This window comes from Hydra vulgaris, chromosome 03, assembly GCF_038396675.1.
Source record: "Hydra vulgaris chromosome 03, alternate assembly HydraT2T_AEP".
Classification (NCBI taxonomy): Eukaryota; Metazoa; Cnidaria; class Hydrozoa; order Anthoathecata; family Hydridae; genus Hydra; species Hydra vulgaris.
The window spans coordinates 16891543-16912533 of NC_088922.1; the positions used below are offsets into that span (position 1 = coordinate 16891543).

At 27.4% G+C, this 20991-nt stretch overlaps 1 protein-coding gene across 2 annotated transcripts in view; it reads right to left on the minus strand.

Moving 5' to 3' along the window:
- The window catches only part of LOC136077983 (uncharacterized), a 42312-nt gene that overhangs the window by 12820 nt on the left and 8501 nt on the right, over positions 1-20991 (minus strand). The window contains exon 2 of one of the 2 annotated variants that reach the window (XM_065792494.1): positions 7707-7962. The exons of the other annotated variant lie outside the window; for it this stretch is intronic. Coding sequence (XP_065648566.1) covers positions 7707-7725 — 19 coding nt within the window. The 5' untranslated portion in view covers positions 7726-7962. The remainder of the gene's footprint in view (positions 1-7706; positions 7963-20991) is intronic. 2 annotated transcript variants of the gene reach the window in all.

Sequence of the window (20991 nt, forward strand, 5' to 3'; positions counted from 1 at the left end):
TAAATGAGTTTAATATGGTTTTTAGCAACACATTAAAATCATTTGTAACCAGAGGCGTAGAAAGAATTTTTTGGTGTTCCAGATAGGTAACTTCCAGACATGGAGCAAACTCCAAACATTTATATGTTTATACTTATGTCAAATAATGAGTGTTTGCAAAAAATTGCGTTGATTGGAGGCTGGGAACAAAAATGCCCAAAAAATTTTCGCCCCCCTGCCCCAAACGTGAGAGCAACAAGTTGATGAAGTATTATTTGTACTATTCTTAACTAGACTTATATTCATCGATAAATTTTAGATTTCATTTAAAAATATTTTAGCGTTCAAAAATTATGACCATATAAAGTTTAAACCCCCCTCAATTTGAGGGGGTTGCACATTTTATATAGTAATAATTTTTAAACGCTAATAGATAATACTATGAAACTTAAAATTTATCGATGAATATAAGTCTAGTTAAGAATAGTACAAAAAATACTTCATCAACTTGTTGCTCTCACGTTTGGGGCAGGGGGGGCGAAAATTTTGGGGCTTTTTTGTTCCAAGCCTCCAATCATCGCAATTTTTTGCAAACCCTCATTATTTGACATAAGTATAAACATATAAATGTTTGGAGTTTGCTCCATGTCTGGAAGTTACCTATCTCGAACACCAAAAAATTCTTTCTACGCCTCTGTTTGTAACTATTAATAATATTATTAGTTAAAGATGCTGTTTAAGATTAAGAAATTCTAATCGGTTTGATGATGAAAGGATTTGCCGCATTTTCAAATTATGAAACCTCTTTACATTGCTTTTCACGTGGTATAATACTACGCAATACTTGTATTTAAATTAATTGAAAATTAAATTTTGTATTTTGTTTAATTTATATTTTCATGGATAACATTTTTTAAACCAATTTATTTATATTTATTTATTTTATTATTATTTATTATTTATTTATATATAATAACACTATTCAAAATTTCGGTTATTTATGCAATAATTCTTCTGTTTTAGTATGTGTTTTTAAAAATAATTTCTCTTTTTCTAAAATAACATACTAAAAAATGAGAATTTGGTATTTCAGCTACTCGTATGTTAACTTTTTAGATATATTCCAAAAAAAATACAAAACTATAATTGTCAACTAAAATAAACTTATTAAACTCAAACTTAAGAAAAACATATGATCATTAATTTTTAATGAGCAGTTTTTAATGACTTTATTATGAACGGATATTCAAGGGCTTGGCAATAAGACTATTTTTGTCTTCTTCTTGCCCCCGCCATCCGTATATTTTACCAAAGAAAAGTAATAATTTGCAACGGCAAATTTAGAAAAATAAAAAAATATAAAACTCTAATCAACAACTGCATTAAAGAATGTATTTTTGTAATAATAAAAAAAAAAAAAATCAATGCCAAAATTTAATTTGAAAAAAAAATTAATTTGATTTCTATCAAATTAATAATAAAAAAAAATAGTTTGAACAATATTATAATATTGTTTGAAAAATACAAAAAAACTTATAACCAAAACCACTTATAAAAACTTGATTTTCTTCGTTATTCTTCCACAAATTTTAAGTCCGCGTCATTTGATTAAACTTTCGCTCCGAACTTTTGAAATGAGGAACAGAATTTGATTGTCAGACGAACTTATAACTTAATTTAAAATAATATTTGAAATCCTCTAAATAATTGGGGAGATTGCTCAAAATTAATATAGTTTTTGAACACTAAGAGATTATTGCATGACATTAGAGACTTGTTAATGAACTTAAATTTATTAAAAAAATGTATTTATAAATGTTATAAACTCATTGCTCTCACACTAATGGCATAAAAGGGAAGTTAACTTTTTAGGGGTTTATTGTTAACAGACTTCGATTATCGCAATACTTTTGAAAAGCTTTACATAAACATGAATATATGAATGTTAGGAGTTTGCTCCATGTCGTTACATAAAGTTAAGTTCTCAAACAAAAACAAAAAGTTTGCTACGGGCCTGATTTTAAATATGTGATTGGAATCTGGTTGTTTAAATATTGTGATTTGCGCTTTTGTTATTTTTTTTACTTTAAATTTTTGAAAATTTAAAGTAAAAGAAGTAACAAAAATTTACTGAAATAAAAAAAACTTGAAGTTATTTCATCTGTATAATAAAATAACATCAAGACACTTTTATTCATAATCGACCATATAATTTTAAATTTGAAAGTGTGCTTTTATGAACCATCCTTCTAAATTTGCTATATTAAATAAATTAAAATAAACGGTTGTTGTGGTTATGAAAAGTTATAAACTTTTTTTAAGTTAATTACTTTTAATTTTACTTTTTTAACTTTAATTTTCAATTTTTTTAATTCATCTTGAAGTTATGTACATAAGTTATTTATAAGTTTTTTTAAAAGACTGTCTGGTTTATTGTTCTTGCTTTGGAAATGGCTCTGTATTTTGCAATTTTATTCTAAGTTTTGCATTTTGGCTTCTTTTATTCAGCGTGGTTGTTGTTAAAAACTAAAATGAAATTTATTTCTGGAAATGACTAACTAGAATAATTTTTAGATAATAGAATAATAAAGGAATAATTGTTGTCTGGAATAGACAAATTAAAATCAGTTCATTCCAGACAACAGTTTTATGAATAGCTATTATTAATTAAATTAAAAAAAAAAAATTAATTTTCATTTTTGTTAGAGTGGTTGTTACGACCAGAGTTAATAATGCCGCCCGGCGGCAAAGTAACTTTCTACCGAAAGGCCAACTTTTTAGGGAAGCGGAAGCTGTTGGCAGCGGCCTCCCAATCAATTTTTAGCGGCAAAAATTTGCAAATTTTGATTATTTGCAATTTTTGCATTTGCAATTTGCAAGATTATTTGCAAATTTTGAGTTTTTGAGAAAATTTATTAAATAATAAAATTCTTGTTTTTTTTTTAAACTAATAAATTTTTTTAAACTAATAAATTTTTTTAAACTAATAAATTTTTTTAAACTAATAAATTTTTTTAAACTAATAAATTTTTTTAAACTAATAAATTTTTTTAAACTAATAAATTTTTTTAAACTAATAAATTTTTTTAAACTAATAAATTTTTTTAAACTAATAAATTTTTTTAAACTAATAAATTTTTTTAAACTAATAAATTTTTTTAAACTAATAAATTTTTTTAAACTAATAAATTTTTTTAAACTAATAAATTTTTTTAAACTAATAAATAAGTTTAATAAAAAGTAGTTTTATTCAGCTTTTTACTTTCACTTTTTATTTTGCATTCGTAAATAGTTATTATTATTTAAAACAAAAGTTGAAAAGTTGAAAATTTTACTTTTATGCCATTAGTGAATAAATCTTTTTGACAAAAAAAAAAAAAAAAATTATAATAAGTAATTAAATTGACTGACTTTGGTTTAAGTTTCTTAGAACAAGTCGAAATGCTAAATTTTTTTATCTATTTTTGCCATAACGTTAAATACTTATTTTTAATAATTGGATATTGTAAAATTTATTTAAAAGATATCTGCTAATGTTTATTAAAAATTTGCAATTACGCTGTATTACGCTAATATTTTTTCCAAATTACAACAAAAACTAAAAAAAAAATTTATAAACGTTAAATACATATACTTTTATAAATTATATTTATATTTTATTCTATACTTTTAAAACGTTTCAAAATATAGACTCAACTACTTTTACACGTTTTGAAGTTTTAAGCGATTAAAAGTTTAAAACGTTTAAAAGTTAAAAATTTGTTCGGTAGTCCAAGAAAAACCATCTGACAAAATTTTAATTTTTCTTTTAATTTTTCAAATAGTCAATAAATCATATAAAACAGAACTTTGATGTCAAATTTTTAACATTTTTTCTCAGTTGATATTTAATTGCTCATTAACTTAAAGACAAACGTGCAACTATTTTTCATTACCTGAAGTATTACTCAGAAGTGCCCTCAAACAGGCAATGGATTCGAATACCCTTCCTATCTCAAAATTTATGTTAAATCAACTAATCTTTGAGAAAGTAAATAATATAACTTACATTGTTTTTACTTACAAAGTAAAGTATAAAATTTCAAAGAAAAAAATTGCTTTTATTTGTAAATGTTTTCAAATTACTTTTTTGTAAGCTATTTTTGCTAATTTGTTGTTATAATAAGTAATTTGTTGTTATGATGTAGTTTTATTTTACTTTGTAAAGTAAGTGTTATGTTTTTTAAATATGATGTTTACGTAAGTTTACTTCATAAATAACTAATTTTACATTTAAAAAATAAATTAAATTTTGATGTAAATTTTTTACATAATTATAACCAAAATTGCTTTTAACAGTAATTTACTTTACACGACTTACCATTAAAAGTAAGTTACATTTACAAGTAAAAGTAAAAATGTGAATAACTTTTACTTGTAAAAGTAAATTACTTTTTCAAGTAACAGTTACTCATTTAAAAAACTTAACTTAAGTAATTAAGTTTTACACGTTATATAATTTATATACAAAAAAACAAATTACTTTTAAAAGAAAGTAAATTATATATTTTTATATGAGTTATGTAAAGTAATTTACGCTAAAAAGTAATTCGCGTTTTTACATCAAAATAACTGAAAGTACCATCCCTAATTATGACCCTGCATAAGATTATGCATGATATTTTACGATTCGTTTACTTATTCATAATTTTTAGATCCCCAATATTTTTTCAGGTTTTTTAAGAAGAATAAAAATTTTTTGAAAATATCAATAATTGATAACTGCCAAAAGAATCGTCACATTATTTGATTTATATGATCAAAATTTAATTTTCACAATGTAGTTAGAGGTAGTCCATAAATTACGTACGCCAAAAACTTTGAAATTTGACACCCCTCTTTTAAGTCCTCACCCCCCTTAAAAAGTACGTACATTTTTCAAATACCCCTTTTTTTCAAATAACCCCGTTTTTCAAACACTCCACTTTCAAATCCTCCCTCACCCCCTCACCCCCACTAACTTTTTTTATTTTTCAATAAAAAAGTTTATTGAAAAAAAAAGGTAGAGGAGGTACCTTAGATACCTTATACGATCCCAAAGTCCTTTGTTTGCGGCACACGATCCCAATTTAAAAAACGTCTTCATATAAATATAGAAATATTAATTTTAATAAAGTTAAATTCCACGTAAGCGTATGTGTACTTGGCCGAGAGGTTAATGATATACACTTCGACGGCAACAATCGTAGTTCGATTCCTGGCCAAGTCATAAGTTTTTTTCAGACACCCCTCTTTAGTAAGTCCGAAAAAACAAGTCTTACGAGAGATCAGTAATATTGAAAACAAACCTAGGCCGAGGTTAGGCTACTCAAACAAGAATTGATGAGGGTAGGCTACCCATACCCCTTAATTAGGGAGGAGGGAAGGGGAGGAGAAAAGCAGCAAATTTTGTGCCCTTTTGCTAATTTAAGGAGCTTTTTATTTTAGCAAAACCTAGTAGTAAAATTTGGAAGATTTTGAGATCCTAACGACACGTTTTTTTTAGGGGGCCTTCGACCCATTAGCCACGGCACTGCTAAAACCTGTTTTTTGATGACTCAAAAAATGGGTTGCCTGCAATGCGCCTTACTCAGGGCTAGTATATGAGGGGTGGAATATATGGGCTAGTATATGAGGGATGTTCCAGATAGGACACTTTCTCACCTTTTAAATTAAACTCCCCCCCCTTCCCCTCCCCTCCTCCTCCTCCTGCTATACGCTTTTGTACGTTTTTTGAAGACTTTCCTCCCCCCCTCCTTTGAGCGTACGTACTTTATGGACAACCCCTAACTATTGCAAAGAGCAAAGAAGTTAATCTAGTTAAATATGACTTGCAAAAAATATGTAAAATAATGTATTCGTAACTTAAGAAGATTAATTTATTTTTTAATGATACGTGTTAGTCTTGAAAACGTTAATTTTTTTTTTAAACGTTAATTTTTCATTTACTCGACTAGGTTATTTATTTACTAGTCGAGAAGGAAATATTGTAATAGCAGAGCTAATCGAGACGAGTTCCCTTCGTACCGATGTACTACTGATGCGCTGAGTAGGCGTTGCCGGGATTTGAACTTTCAATCCTGCTGCTACGGCCAATAATTATTCCGAACTTTTAGCATCCCAGATATTTTTAAAATATCTTTAAGCATTTTTTTATTGAACCCATTTTCAACAACAGCAAAATTTTTTGACTGAAGCCAAGTTAAACCAGTTTGCATTAGCTTTGCATAAAGTAAATTGCAATGACGACATTGAATGAGATAAAACAGAAACACTTAAAGTTGAGGATAAAAAATTTGAAAGAAAAGTCCGTGAAGCCTAAGAGACACAAAATCATCAATGTTCTCCAATGTACGGTGGTATAAATTTGGACAATGGACAATATGTAAAAACAAATTTCTGGACTTCATTCTTTGTATATTCAAGTAAAAGAAACCGTTGTAAAGGTGACGTCAAAATTTAAAAATTTTTTGTTATTTATCGGTCACAATTTTTGTAATTATATTAAACTATATGCTGATGATGCCGGTGCCCATAATCTGGCGAAAATTTCAAATAAGTTATTCAGAAATTGAAATGATTCGTATTATCTGATTATTTAAATTAGTTTATATGTAAATACTTTATTAGTTTATATGTAAATATGAAAATATTTTAAATATAAAATTATGTCTTCGATTCAATTAAATATATGTATGTATGTATGTATGTATGTATGTATGTATGTATGTATGTATGTATGTATGTATGTATGTATGTATGTATGTATGTATGTATGTATGTATGTATGTATGTATGTATGTATGTATGTATGTATTTTCACTTGTTGGTAATAAAAAATGACAACATTAAGAGAAATTTCTCTGGTTATATTGTTTATATTTCTTAGATTAGTTATATTTCTTAAACCAAATAAAGGTAATGAAGTTGATGATGTAAACAGTAATGTAGTAATTAAATCAATGCCTTATTTAAAAATTCCACTTTTGCATATATTTACGCTCTCTTTAAACCAAGGAATCTTTCCCGATAAACTTAAAATTGCAAGGGTAATACCTATACTAAAATCAGGAGATGAGACTAGTGTCTCCAATTACAGGCCTATCTCCATACTATCATGCTTTTCAAAGTTATTAGAACACATTATGTATAAAAGATTGTATTACTTTTTAGATGTAAATAATATTTTCTATAGTAAGCAATTAGGGTTTAAAAAGAGCCACTCTACTGATCAGGCTATTGTTCATCTTGTTCATGATATTTTTAAATCATTTGATGAAAATAAATATACATTAGGTGTATTTATTGATCTCAATAAGGCTTTTGACACTGTCGATCATTACATTTTTTTAACAAAATTAGAAAAACTATGGTATTAAACATGTAAATATTGCGTGGTTTAAAAGCTATTTTTCAAATAGAAAACAATACATTTCTTATAATGAAGGTAAAACAACCAATATGAACATAACATGTGGGGTTCCTCAGGGATCTATATTAGGGCCACTCCTATTTCTCATTTTTATTAATGATTTAAGCAAAGCTTGTACTGAACTAGATACAATTTTATTTGCAGATGACACAAATCTATTTTATGCATATAATGATATAAATATTCTATTTAAGTCAGTAAACAAAGAGCTATTAAATCTTAGTGAATGGTTTAATGCAAACAAATTATCTCTAAATGTAACCAAAACAAAATATACTTTTTTCCATCGTTTTCATGACCGAGATAAAATTCTCTTGAAGCTTCCAAAACTTTGAATTGCCAATCAGGACATAAAAAGAGAAACCACTTTAAAATATCTCGGCGTGCTTCTTGATGAAAATGTAACGTGGAGAGATCACATACAATATCTCGAAAATACAATCTCAAGGAACATAGGCCTGCTATGCAGAGCTAAGCCTTTTTTAAATCCAACATGCTTAAAGCTTTTATATTTCTCGTTCATTCATTGCCATCTAAATTATGCAAATATTGCTTGGTTCAGTACAAATAAAAATAAAATAAAAAAGCTATTTAATAAACAAAAGCATGCAATCAGAATCATTTCCAATGTGGATCGTTATACACACTCCCAAGCATTATTTGTTAATTTAAATATAATTAAATGTCTATCAAATTCTTATATTTATGTTCAAAATTAATAAAAATTTATCTCCTAAAATATTTTACCCATTATTCAAAATAAATCAGAATAGATATCTCACCAGATTTTATATATATATATATATATATATATATATATATATATATATATATATATATATAAAATTATGGGTTATAAGAATTATTCACATATTTAAAGGTATATGCTGGTGTAAAAGGAAAGCTTCAGGATTATGCGTATTTGCTTGCTTGCTTTTTAGTAATATAGTTTCCTTGTACGAATTCCTTTTTTTCTTTTTTTTTTTTTTTTTTTTTATTTTAAAGTTTTCTTAACCAACACAAAAACAAAAAGTTAAAGTAGGACTTTAGGACTGATGATTTTTATTTTATTAAATCTTCAGAAAAACGTTTTAAATTATATAGTGTTACGTTTTTTAATTTTTGTTGTCTTATATTTACGGTATAGACTAAGGGGCTTGGCGATAAGACAAATTATGTCTTCTTCATGCCCCTGCTATTTGTATTTATATTATGCTCTACGACTTGAATAAATTTATATGGTAAATAAAAACAAAAAAAATAAATAAATAAGATATGCTTTTTCAAAAAAAAACTTTCGAGCTTTCATTATTTCTATTTTTCATACTGTGACTAATAGGCAAGGCCCAGTTAGTATAATAGAGAGTTTAAGTGTTACGTTGAGGCAGTGGTCAGAATACAAAAGAATTTCTCGTAAACAATAAATAAGTTTTAGCGAAACTTCCTTCTTAACGCATCGCGTTTAAAACATACGCTATAGCGTTCGTTATTACAAACAAAATCTGCTTTATAAACAAAATCTCCGCCTTACAAAATCTGCTCTATAAACAAATTCTTTGCCAAACAAAATGTGCTCTTTTCACAATCAAAGTAATCTTACTAAAAAACCTGCATCAAAGTTTACTTTAAATTTAAAGATGACATATGGAGTTTTAGAGATGTTAACCTCAAAAGTATTAAAACAAATCATTTCTATAGAAATCTTATTTCTTACCACTGCTTAAAAACGTACGTTACATGATCTTAAATCTCATACTTTTGTTTTGAATGATTTGCTTTAATATTTTTGAGGTAAAGATCTCTTTAACTCCTAATATCTTCTTTAAATTTAAAGTAAACTTTGATGCAGATTTTTTAGTAAGATTGCTTTGATTGTTTAAAGAGCACATTTTGCTTGGAATTTCTTTTGAAGTTGTTTAATAATAACTCACAAACGATGATACGCGATAATCATACGATAATACGCGATAATCATAAGTTCAAAAATCCAAGTCTATCCCCTAACTATTAAAACCTTTGACAGGAGAAAACAATTTTGAAGATAGTCCACCTCCCATAAACTTTTAAAAAGCGAAACAGAAGAACGTTCGGAAAAATTCTTAATGATTATATTAGTTTATTTAATTCGTCTTTTGAAAAAAGCTTTACAACCCAGTAGGCACGCAACGTTTTATTCACGTTTCATGTATTTTAGGTGACTTCGTCCCAAAAACATTTATAAAACTCTACTATACATATGAGTTTAAAAACTAATTTTTGTTGTAAATGAAAGCAAAGGGTTTACAACACTAAACAACAATTTAACAAATTTATTTTTAACGCAGCTCGCATTGTATAAAAAAAAAAAAAACGTTTTTCCATTTCGACAAAATTATAAGACCGTTCCCTCTATAGAAAATGGACCGTTCCCTCTTTAGAAAAAAACCGCAATGCATTTTGGTCTTTGTATTCACCGAAAATAAACAAATCTGTGTTAAAGCTATTTAAAATAAACAGTCAAGTAATTTAATTTAAAAAGACTTTTCAAAATGATTTCAAACGATACAATATCTTGTGATAAACTAATAACTCATTCTATTAAAGAAAATATTACTGTTGAGTCAACAACAACAACAAAATACCGCGGTGGCATAACTTGTTGTGTTCCATTATGCAACAATATTTCGCTCAAAAACAAAAACTTATCGTTTTACATCATCCCAAAAGAAAGTAATTTGAGAAAAAAATGGCTATCTTTAATTCGTAGGAAAAACTTTGTTCCTTCTACTTCTCATCGGTTTGTTCAGTCCACTTTACAGGAGGAAAAAAGACTTATATGAACAACTGTCCATCTTTACTGTCAAAACAAGTTAAACAACATAAAAAAACCAAGAATCACAGTAAATAGTTCTATTGGATATAAAAGAAAAATAGATGAAATTGAAAACGAAAAAAATGATGTTAATTTTTCATTTGAAGAAACCGAGCCTGAAAAGTTAAAAAAAGAAATTATTATCCTAAAGGACAAACTGAACATTATAAAAACTAAAAAGAAAGAAATGAAAAGTATTACTATGAACCAAAATCACACTATCAATCAATTAAAATTTACAGTTGACAGATTTAAACATAATCAAGCCCACTTTAAATTTTATACTGGCTTTGAATCATACAATCTATTTAAAGTTTTACTAGAATATTTAGAACCTGCTGCAAGCAAACTTATATATTGGGGGTCAAATACAAACATTGAAAAAACAACAGACTTTAATTACAATAAAAAGGGAAGAGGACGAATGAGTTCAGAGTCTGAATTGTTTTGACATATCCTCAAGTCATGTTAGTAGAATCATAGTGACATGGACTGATTTTTTGCATTCTCAAATGCGCATGCTACCAATTTGGGCAACAAAACAAACTGTAAAAGAAACAATGCCAAAATGTTTTAAAGAAAAATATGAATCAACAAGGGTAATCTTAGACTGCACTGAACTGTTTATCGAAATGCCTACATCTTTTCGAAGCCAGTCTGCAACTTTTTCTAATTATAAACATAAAAATACAGTAAAAGGATTAATTGGAATAGCACCAAATGGAGCCATAACTTTTGTTTCTGATTTATACTGTGGTCGTTTTTTGGACAAACAAATTACTAAAGATTGTGGCATATACAACCTGCTTGAACCAGGAGACAGTGTAATGGCAAATAGAGGTTTTGATATTGCTGATGATTTACCGGAAAACGTTTCATTAAATATACCACCATTTCTAAATGGAAAAGCTCAACTCAGTCTAGAAGATGAGAATGAAACTAGAAAAATTGCTGCTGTTCGTATTCATGTAGAAAGAGCAATACAGCGAATAAAAAATTATCACATTTTACAAACACCATTTAAATTGTCTATGGCACCAGAAATTAATAAAACTTGGATAGTTTGTTGTTATTTAGCAAACTTTTTGCCACAACTTGTTTCAGATAAATAAAATGTTTGTAAAAAATAGAAAAACAGTTAATCTAAACTGCAAATATATTTTCTTGCATAAACTTAAAGTAAAATTTAGTTAATTTTGGTAAAGAAGTTTTTTCCCATTGCTTTTTAAGAAATTTAATACTCTCGATAAAAACATCTTTTTCAGTATAAATTATAAAATCTAGTTCTGTGACCTCTAATAATGCCATAACACCTTGACATTGATAAAAATAAACATGATTTTGTTTAAGCATTGTTTTACCATCAACAACAGAAAGAAAAAATGTTTTATCTAGGCAAGCTTCAGCTATAGTTAAATCTTTTATTGAATAAGGACATTTGATTTCAACAGCCCTTATTTTTTCATTTACAAATACAATTCCATCAGGGCTTGTACCGAACCAAGGCCATTTTGGGTTTATGATAAATCCACATCTCGTTACTGATACGTTTTTTATATATTTCATACTTTTTTATTGCGGTGTTTTCATTTATTTTACCCCAATTACAAGCTTTGTTGCAAGAGCTTTTTTTATTGTTTTTCAAAATTCTATTCAAAATAGAGGCAGGAAATATACTTTTTTGTCTATTAATAACAAAACCAAAGTTTGAAGATGTCAAGCGTTTTTTTCTTTCTTCAAGCCATAAACTTGTAGATTGTGATAATGTAGCTCATTCCAAAGTCTTTATTTTCTCTTTTGATAGAACTAAATATTTTGAAATAAACATCAATTGAGTTTCATCAAATTAAAATGAATCACTGAATTCTACTTCAAATCCATTAATTACGTTATCAACAAGATTAAATATGACATCAGAATTTAAATAGAGTTCTTCTACATTTAGCTGATATTCAGATATTGATGTTTCATAGTAAAACGTGGAATGATAATTGTTTCCTTTTAAAAGATTTGCAAATGCTATTCCTTCTCCTAGATTATATAAACTATCAGACAGTTTTTTAATTTTTTCATCGCTTGGATTATGTACAAAAATTGGGGTTGCACAAAAGTTTCTATTTCCTGATACAAAAGGACGCTTTCGTGAGTTGTTTAAATCCTTTTCTAAATCAATCTTTTCAAAGGAAACTTTAGAAAGCTTAATTGGCTCTGAATTTTTTCCTTCAGCAGGAACATGCCATTGTTGTAACACTTCTGTGCATGTTTTATCGAATGGTACAGAGTTTAAATTGAATTGCTTATATTCATTTAACTGAAATAATACTGCAGCAACATGCTTGTAACATCCTCCCATACCAGCTTTACAATTACATTTAGCATACAAAATATCTCCTTCTTTTTGACAAAAATGTACATAAATAAGGTACTAATTTTTTTTCATTGAAGCTGAAACGTTAGCTCTAACAAGAAAATAATTTATTTCAATCTTGACATTAGGTTTTACAACTAAATTTTTAACGAAGTTCTCCTTAAATAGTTGATACCTAGAGATTTTATGCTTTGAAGCACCTCTAGCTCCGAAATCAGTCGAACTATCGTCTATAATTAAATATTTGTGTATTTTTTCTTGGCTTATATTAGGTAGTAAAGAAAGACATCTTGACCAAGAGCTTATTTGTTCTTGTACAACTTCTTCAGCATCTATTTGGTTAAACTGACTAGATATTTCTCGAAATACTGGTTGAGTAGCGATTGAAATGTTTTTAAAAAACATGGATCAATATCAATAGTATTTGAATCATTTTCTAAACTAGTTTCATAGCTATCAACTTTTTTTATTGCTGACATGATAATATGTTTTGATAATTTGTTTATTTTCGGTGAATACAAAGACCAAAATGCACCGCGGTTTTTTTTCTATAGAGGGAACGGTCGATTTTACAAAAAAACGTTTTATTTTCAAACCGCAGTTGTGGGCAATTAAGAATATTTATTTGATGTAAACACCACAGACAATTATTTAACTGTAAACTTTTGTGAACTGTCAAAAATTTAGTTTAGGTTTTTTTTTTTTTATTAAGTATAAAATAACAAATTAATTAATCCATCAACATTAAGTGACCGTGATTAGCAAAGATACTGATAAAAGATAAAGATTACTGTTAAATAAAAAGGTTCAAAATAACGGAGTGATTTAAATCAATTAATAAATTTATAATAATATTGGATCATATGCATTGTTGTTTGGTGTCATCCATAAAGGACACTTTGCTCTCCGACTTTGAGAAATAAAGCGATCTCAATGTAAATTTCTATGCAATTGCTTTAAGTTTTCATTTGGATATTTAATGGTGAGAAAGAATGTGTACCTATTATAAGGAAATGTCTAAATAATGAGAAAGGAGGGCTCAAAATTTTTGTTTATAAGATCCCTCTGCGGATAATCAAATTCAGTAGACACATTTAAAATATAAAAATTACAAGTTCCTCTGTTTTAGGTTTCTTTTGCATTGATTTTAGAAAAGAATTTTCAGTAAGGGAAGTTGCTTAAATAAACCCAATCATAACAATAAACAACAATACAACTGCTTGCTATTTGTTTAACAGCTCTGATCCTGAACAAGATGAGTTAAAGCTCATCTGTATGAATACATATAATAAATTTTACCTATTTTATTAAGAAGTTGCTTATTATTTTTATAGCCCCACCTAGACTTCCTGTGTTGGTAGCTGTTGTGTCTGTTCCAATATACTGGAAATCTATATCAAGCTTTTTTCTAACATTTTTAATAATAATTTTATTAGTAATGCACTTTTTTTCAAAGCTAAGCAAACGAGGAGAGAAATAGAATAGGGTCGTTTCCACACTTACCGTGAGTTTAACATAAGTTATTATAATATGTCAGATTACTCAAAAAGTAGAAATGCATTAAAAATGAATTTTTGCAGCCGTCAATGTAATACTATAAGGGGTAGTTTAAAGTTATTCTCACTCTGAAACTTAAATCATTATGTACTTATTTTGATTAAACTTTTAAAGTGCAGTTTTCCATACTTATCGTAAGTGTTTCACGCTTATCGTATATATTGTCGATACTTATCTTAAAATCTGCTTTTAGTGTCTGGTTTAAAATGCGCTCGCGGTTTCAAATAAAAATTTATTGCATTAGTAACATTTTATGAAACGTTTTTAGGTGTATAAGTAAAAAAAAAGACTATTAAATAAACATTAATTATATAGTAATAAAATTATTATGAATTAAATCTAAAGATTTTAAAGCATTTCCATTACTTTAGTATCCTTATTCTTTAAGTTCTTAAACTGGAAAGAATAGATTTTCATCATAACTATCTGAGTCTTATTTTATAAATATTATTAACATTTAAATGGAACTCGTTTTCTGACTCAGTTTCAAGGCTTTCTTTTTCTTTTGCAACTTTTTTGTTTTCAAAATTTTCATGTTTTCTCTTTCTTTTTTAGTTTTTTTATTTAATAAATTTTTCTCCATAGCCAATTGTTTCTTTCTTCATCTTTTTTCCTCTACTTTTGACTTTTTATCTGCAGCTAATTGTTTCTTTCTTAACTTTTCAGTTTACAACCGATGGTAAATGTTCTACTTTACGCTTGGACATTTGGACAGGTTGTTTTGGCCATATTAAAACACTTTCGATTAAATTTATGATTTCTGCTGCTATTTTTAAATTAAAACAAGCTAGTTTTGATTCTATTATAGTTGCATTATTGCAATCAGGCATTTCTATATTGGTTATACCTTGCACATTTTCTAAATTACGAGATGTTGATAGATTTTTATTACCCTGTTGTATTTCATCGGGTAAAATTATGGTCTTATATGTTTTATAAATTATGGTTTTATATGTAAAATTATGGTCTTATATGTTTTAGATAAGGCTCTTTTCCAAAAATGATACAACTGAAGGTATTTAAGATCACTATTCCAACCTAAATGTTCGTCAGCTATTTTAAACAGCTCTAAAATACTTACATCAATACACTTTTCAATAAAGGTTATGGGAGAGGAAGCTGATAAAGTCACACTTGAATGGTTCTCTTCTAAGTAAGGAGCTGGAGCAACAGTTGACTCAGATAGTTTTTGAACAATTTTGTTGTAGTCAACGCTATTAGTTACGCATTTATCAAATGGAAACATTCCGGTTTTTTTAAAACCACGTTTAATATTATTTGCCACAGAAGGATCAATTATAAAAGAACTTAATGCTTCTGGTACATTTTGATTGTTTATTTCTTGTCCTCCATGGTCAATGCCCCCCATTGTCGGCAAAAAGATTTCCACTTTGCTTTCATTGGCTCAAAAACAACCACATTAAGTGGCTGCAAAATAAATGTTGCATTTGGGAACAAAGCAACAAAAATTATTGCATTTTTAGAGCAAAACTCACTAAGTTCGATAGAAAAATGTGACGCATGACCATCAAAAAAAAACAAAAACTGGTAAAGGAATTTTTTCTTTTATTAAAAATGGATGAAAAACGTTTGTAATATACTCAAAAAAATATTCTGTTCATCCACCCATTTTTACTTTTTCCAATACCCCATAATGATGGAGCAGCATTTATAATTCTATTTGGAAAACGAACATATTTAAAAATTGTAAAGGTTGGAGCAAAAGTTCCGCTGGCATTTGCTGCAAATAAAGTAGTGATGCTTTTTTTATTACTTTGAGCACTTTCTTCGTATGTATTTTTTCCTGAAAACCACTATCATCCATATTGAAAACGCGCATCGAAATATTTAAATATTGAGCGTTTTTTCCCAAAAGCTTCGGAATTTCAGTAAACCAATCTCTTGTGGCTTTTTCAGTTTCTCCTCCTCTAGCTCGGTTTAAGTATTTATCTCGTTTTTGAGATAGTTGCTTGTGACCGCGAAGAAATCCATAGAAATAACTTTTTGTAGGACGGTTGTTATTAAATTGTGTTTTTATATTGTTGGAATTCAAATATTTTTTCACAGTATCTAACAGCTGTATCAGAGGCATGGTAAATCCCATTCTGGTGCATGTTTGTAACCACTCGACTAACTTGTTTTCAATTTGTTCACCTAGATCCGATTCATACCCGCAGTGTTGTATCTTCAAAGAAGTTCTTTCAGATATTTTGTCACGAAGCGTCTGATAAAGAATTCAAAACGTCATGCTCGCTTTCTACAAAACCTTACTTTTTTTAACAGTATTAATAGCACCACGTAATTGAAAATCTATATTTCGAAGTCTTCGTTTTGAGCTACAAACTTTTTTTATATAATTTTGTCCCATTGTAAAAGAATCTAAATAAAATATTATTTATTTTTATAATAAAAAGAAACAAATTGATTATTCATTGGACATACGATATGTATGGAATGACATTTTTTTTAGTTCACACTTATACTTTTAGTTCTACGTTCAAAAATACTACATTGATACTATAATGATGAGTTGTTTTAATAATATTAATAATGATTCATGTTTTATTTACCTGATTAAGTCAATTTAGAAATAAAACTTTGTGTTATCTTTTTAAATTTCCTTGCTTCTAACAGCTGATACTTAAAAAAATTGTATATTCATATTCTGAAGTAATAAACCCACTGAGTTGATATAAGTAACTATGTATTGCGATTTCTATGTATTGTAATAAATGTGCATAACGATTTTGCTGATACACAAAATATGAAAAAAAAAAAAAAAACTTTTTGCAAAATTTATGTTAGTATTTAAAACCTACGATAAGTGTCGACTCACGGTAGGTATGGAAACGACGCTACATATGTTTTTCAATAGTATTTAATGTTGTTTTATCGTGTTTATTAATACAAGTTAATTTATTTTTGTCAAAATACAAAATTTCTATTGTTTAATACAATCATAAACTATCTTTCTGAAATTTTTCCGTTACTTTTTTCATTTCCTTAAGAATATTGTGGAGGTCAATAACAAGTTAATAAACTTATTCATTAACAATTTTAACCTGAACAAGAACAGCTGAAGAAATAGCAACCGCTGTAAGAACTTTTCATTTCAATTATTGTTATTTGAGCTTTGATAAATCTTAGCTCTATTAGAGAAAATTTTAAAATTGCTTGACAATTAAAGATTAGAGAAATATCACAAGGAGAACTCTAAGAGCCAGCGGGTGTTATTTCATCTTTACATAAAATATTGTGTTTGCAGCAAAGAATATCGTAAAACAATTTAATTTATATAACTTATTCTTTACAGAACTTTTCACTCTTCCAAACAGTTTGACCGACTCTTTTCCATGCTTTTTAATTCTCTGAACAATATAGTGATTTTAATTCTCCTAACTATATAGTTAAATTTGAATATTATAGCTAAATATTAATATTGATACTTTTATACTACACAACAGCTTAAATCAAAATCATTTTTAATTTTAAGGATAGTATAGTATAATGATAAAATAGTATAAACTAAATGCATTAATCGAAAAAAGTTTTATTACAATATTAGGCTAAGTTAGCCTTATAAAATGACCTTTTGAAACCCTCAAGAATTATCTCTTCTGACATATGCTAAAGATGTCTAAGAACTCTGTTTCAAACAGCAACAATTTAATAACAGTTTTATGGGTTGCCAATTCAGAAGAACAAAATTAGCACCAAGTGCAATTAATTTTTAACCATTTTTGCTTCTTGGACAAGAATTTCTTAGCAAATCTAACATTTTTTAATTTTTATTTAATTCATACTTTTTAATATTCGAGAAGAAATTAACTTAAAATGTATTTTAAATTTATAGTATTTTGATTATTTATATATATATATATATATATATATATATATATATATATATATACACATATATATATATATTAAATATATATGTATATATGTATATATGATATATATATATATATATATATATATATATATATATATATATATATATATATATATATATATATATATATATATATGTATGTATATATATATATATATATGTATATATATATATATATATATATATATATATATATATATATATATATATATATATATATATATATATATATATATATATATATATATATATGAAACACCTGTTTCATAAAATTTGAGACTGGCTTTAAACTTGAATAAAAACTTAAATAAACATGATAAAAAAATTTTTTTTGGTATGTTCTTAGAATTAAATATGCAAAATAGGAAAATAAAAATAAATTTATCACAAGATTCCATATCTTTGAATTTGATCAAGTCTGATATTGGTACCTTGTACCAGCTTTTGTACAGCATTTAGGTCAAGTCAAGTGGCACAATAACGAATTCGACGCTCAAGGTTTGATATATTATTTATAGACCATCCATTCTTGTACACATTCCGCTTAACCATTGCCCAAAAATCCTCTATAGCACGAGCTTCTGGTAAGTTTGCTGGATTATCTTTTTTTTGAACAAATTGTATCTTCTGGGTTTTTAACCATTTTGTTACCGAGTTAGCATAGTGAGATGTTGCTCAATTGGGCCAAAAGATATACTTGGTGTCTCAATAATATTTATTAATAAAAGGTTGCAAGCGCTTTTATAAACACTCTTTTTAATAAATCTATTGGTTTACCGCTTGGCCAGAAAGAACAATGTAAAAAGATGTGAACCCTCGAGGGGAGATTGCCATCCATACAAGTAATGTTTTTCAAATTTTGAAACATCATAATACTTAACAATATCTGGTGTCAATTTTTGATCATTTGAATAGTATGTATTATTACCAGCCAGTGTGCTATTCGACAAAGTAAAGTATGACTCATCGTCAATAATAAATTCATGGTTGCGATATTTTGAATAAAGTTGACCACATTTTTGGCGACCCCAAACCCTCAGTTCAGGAGTTCTGCTTGGTCTTTTTTTTCTTTTATAACAAAGAATAGGTTTTTTAAAGCATTTTAAGATTCGTCCGATGGTGCTTTTGCTACAACCAAGTCTTTTAGAAGCATTTGAAAGTGACACACCTCTTCGATTGGTAAACATTTTCCTTATTTTGATGCGGTTGTTTTGTGTATTAGGAGTCGGTCTTCTTCCACTTCCAGCTTTGCGACCCAATGGTTTATTTTGATAGTAACTGTTCGTATATCTATAAATTGTAGCTTTTGAGCAGCCCTCCATCTTGAAATGGTTCCAAACAACGTGTTTTCCATCTTCATGTTTTTTTTTATAAAAATTATACACACGAATTTTTAGGGCTTGTTGATTTGGCATTTTAAATTGTTATCTAAACAAAAAATAATCAGAGAATTATATGCTAATTGAAAGAGGAAATATTGAGCTTTCATTTGATACCAAATACTCATACTTTTATCAAGCTTACTAATTAAATATCGCTAATTCAAGTTAGTCTTAAATTTTATGGAACAGGTGTTTTATATATATATATATATATATATATATATATATATATATATATATATATATATATATATATATATATATATATATATATATATATATATATATATATATATATATATATATATATATACCCCTATAACATTTGGTTACATTCTCTAATTTTTAATAAAATATTAAATAAATTAACTAGATAATGCAGTAAATAATTGTTTATCATTGCCGTATTGCTAAATACTATTTTATTTTATTTTTATTGTAAAACAGCTTTGTCTAAAGTGATTACTTTGTCACGAAAAAAAAAAAGTCTCATTACGCAACGTTACGTCTCAATTGTTGTTTTTTTAACTTTATAAAGTGTAACCAATTGAGACGTAACATAACGTAACTCAATCTAGATTTGAGGCCTAACTAAAATACGGCTAAAATACGCTCCTTCTGAATTCCACTCTGATTCATTCGTGCTTCTCAAAATTACTTGCTCTTGGTTCGCGAAGCGGGTTATGATACTCTTTAGTGAGCTAAACTCGTCATTGCGAGTGGCAATTAGCCAGAGGAGGATAAGCCATAATACCAACTACACTTTCACTTATAAATTGCAATACGGTTTCAAAATATAAGGCGTTACTTTTAACACCAGATTTAGTAAAAATATCAGTTTCCACTGGCTAGTAGCTCATTACAAAATAGAAAAAAAGTCAGATTTCTGGGGGTGCGTACTTTGTCACTTAGTAAAAGACAATGCTGATAAATACGAAAGCAAAATCAATAGTGTGGTTTTTGGCAAACGTGTTGACCATTTTTAAATGGGTAATAGAGCATCTACATCAAGCTATATTCAAAAACCTGTGGCAAAAGACCAATTATAATCCGTTCAAATAAAAGGCACTTTTCCTACACGTCAAAAGTACGATTCTCGGAATTTCATCTCTGAAGGAGCAAAACCTTGCACTTCAGCTCAAAACATTCTTTCAAAACAAAGAATCTAAAGAGGAAGAGGCTTGTGATTAATTCTATTTTTCAAGATTAGCATAATTAGCAAGTTTGCAAAATGCACAATAAAAAACCAAAGCTGTAAGTATGTAAGACATATATAAGACATAAAAACTTTCCAAAACACTGAAAAAACAAAATCTTTCAGCACTAAAAAACAAAAATTGAAATCTAAGGCAAAAACAAGTCTGTATTTAACATCCTCCTAAAATCAATCAAAAATATTTACTTTGAAGTGGCAAAAAACAAAAGAAAAGTTGTGTCAGCAGCTCTTCTCTAGAACAGTTCAACAAAAGCAACAATGGTTTGGACTTAAATTTTGAAAAAAAACTTTAC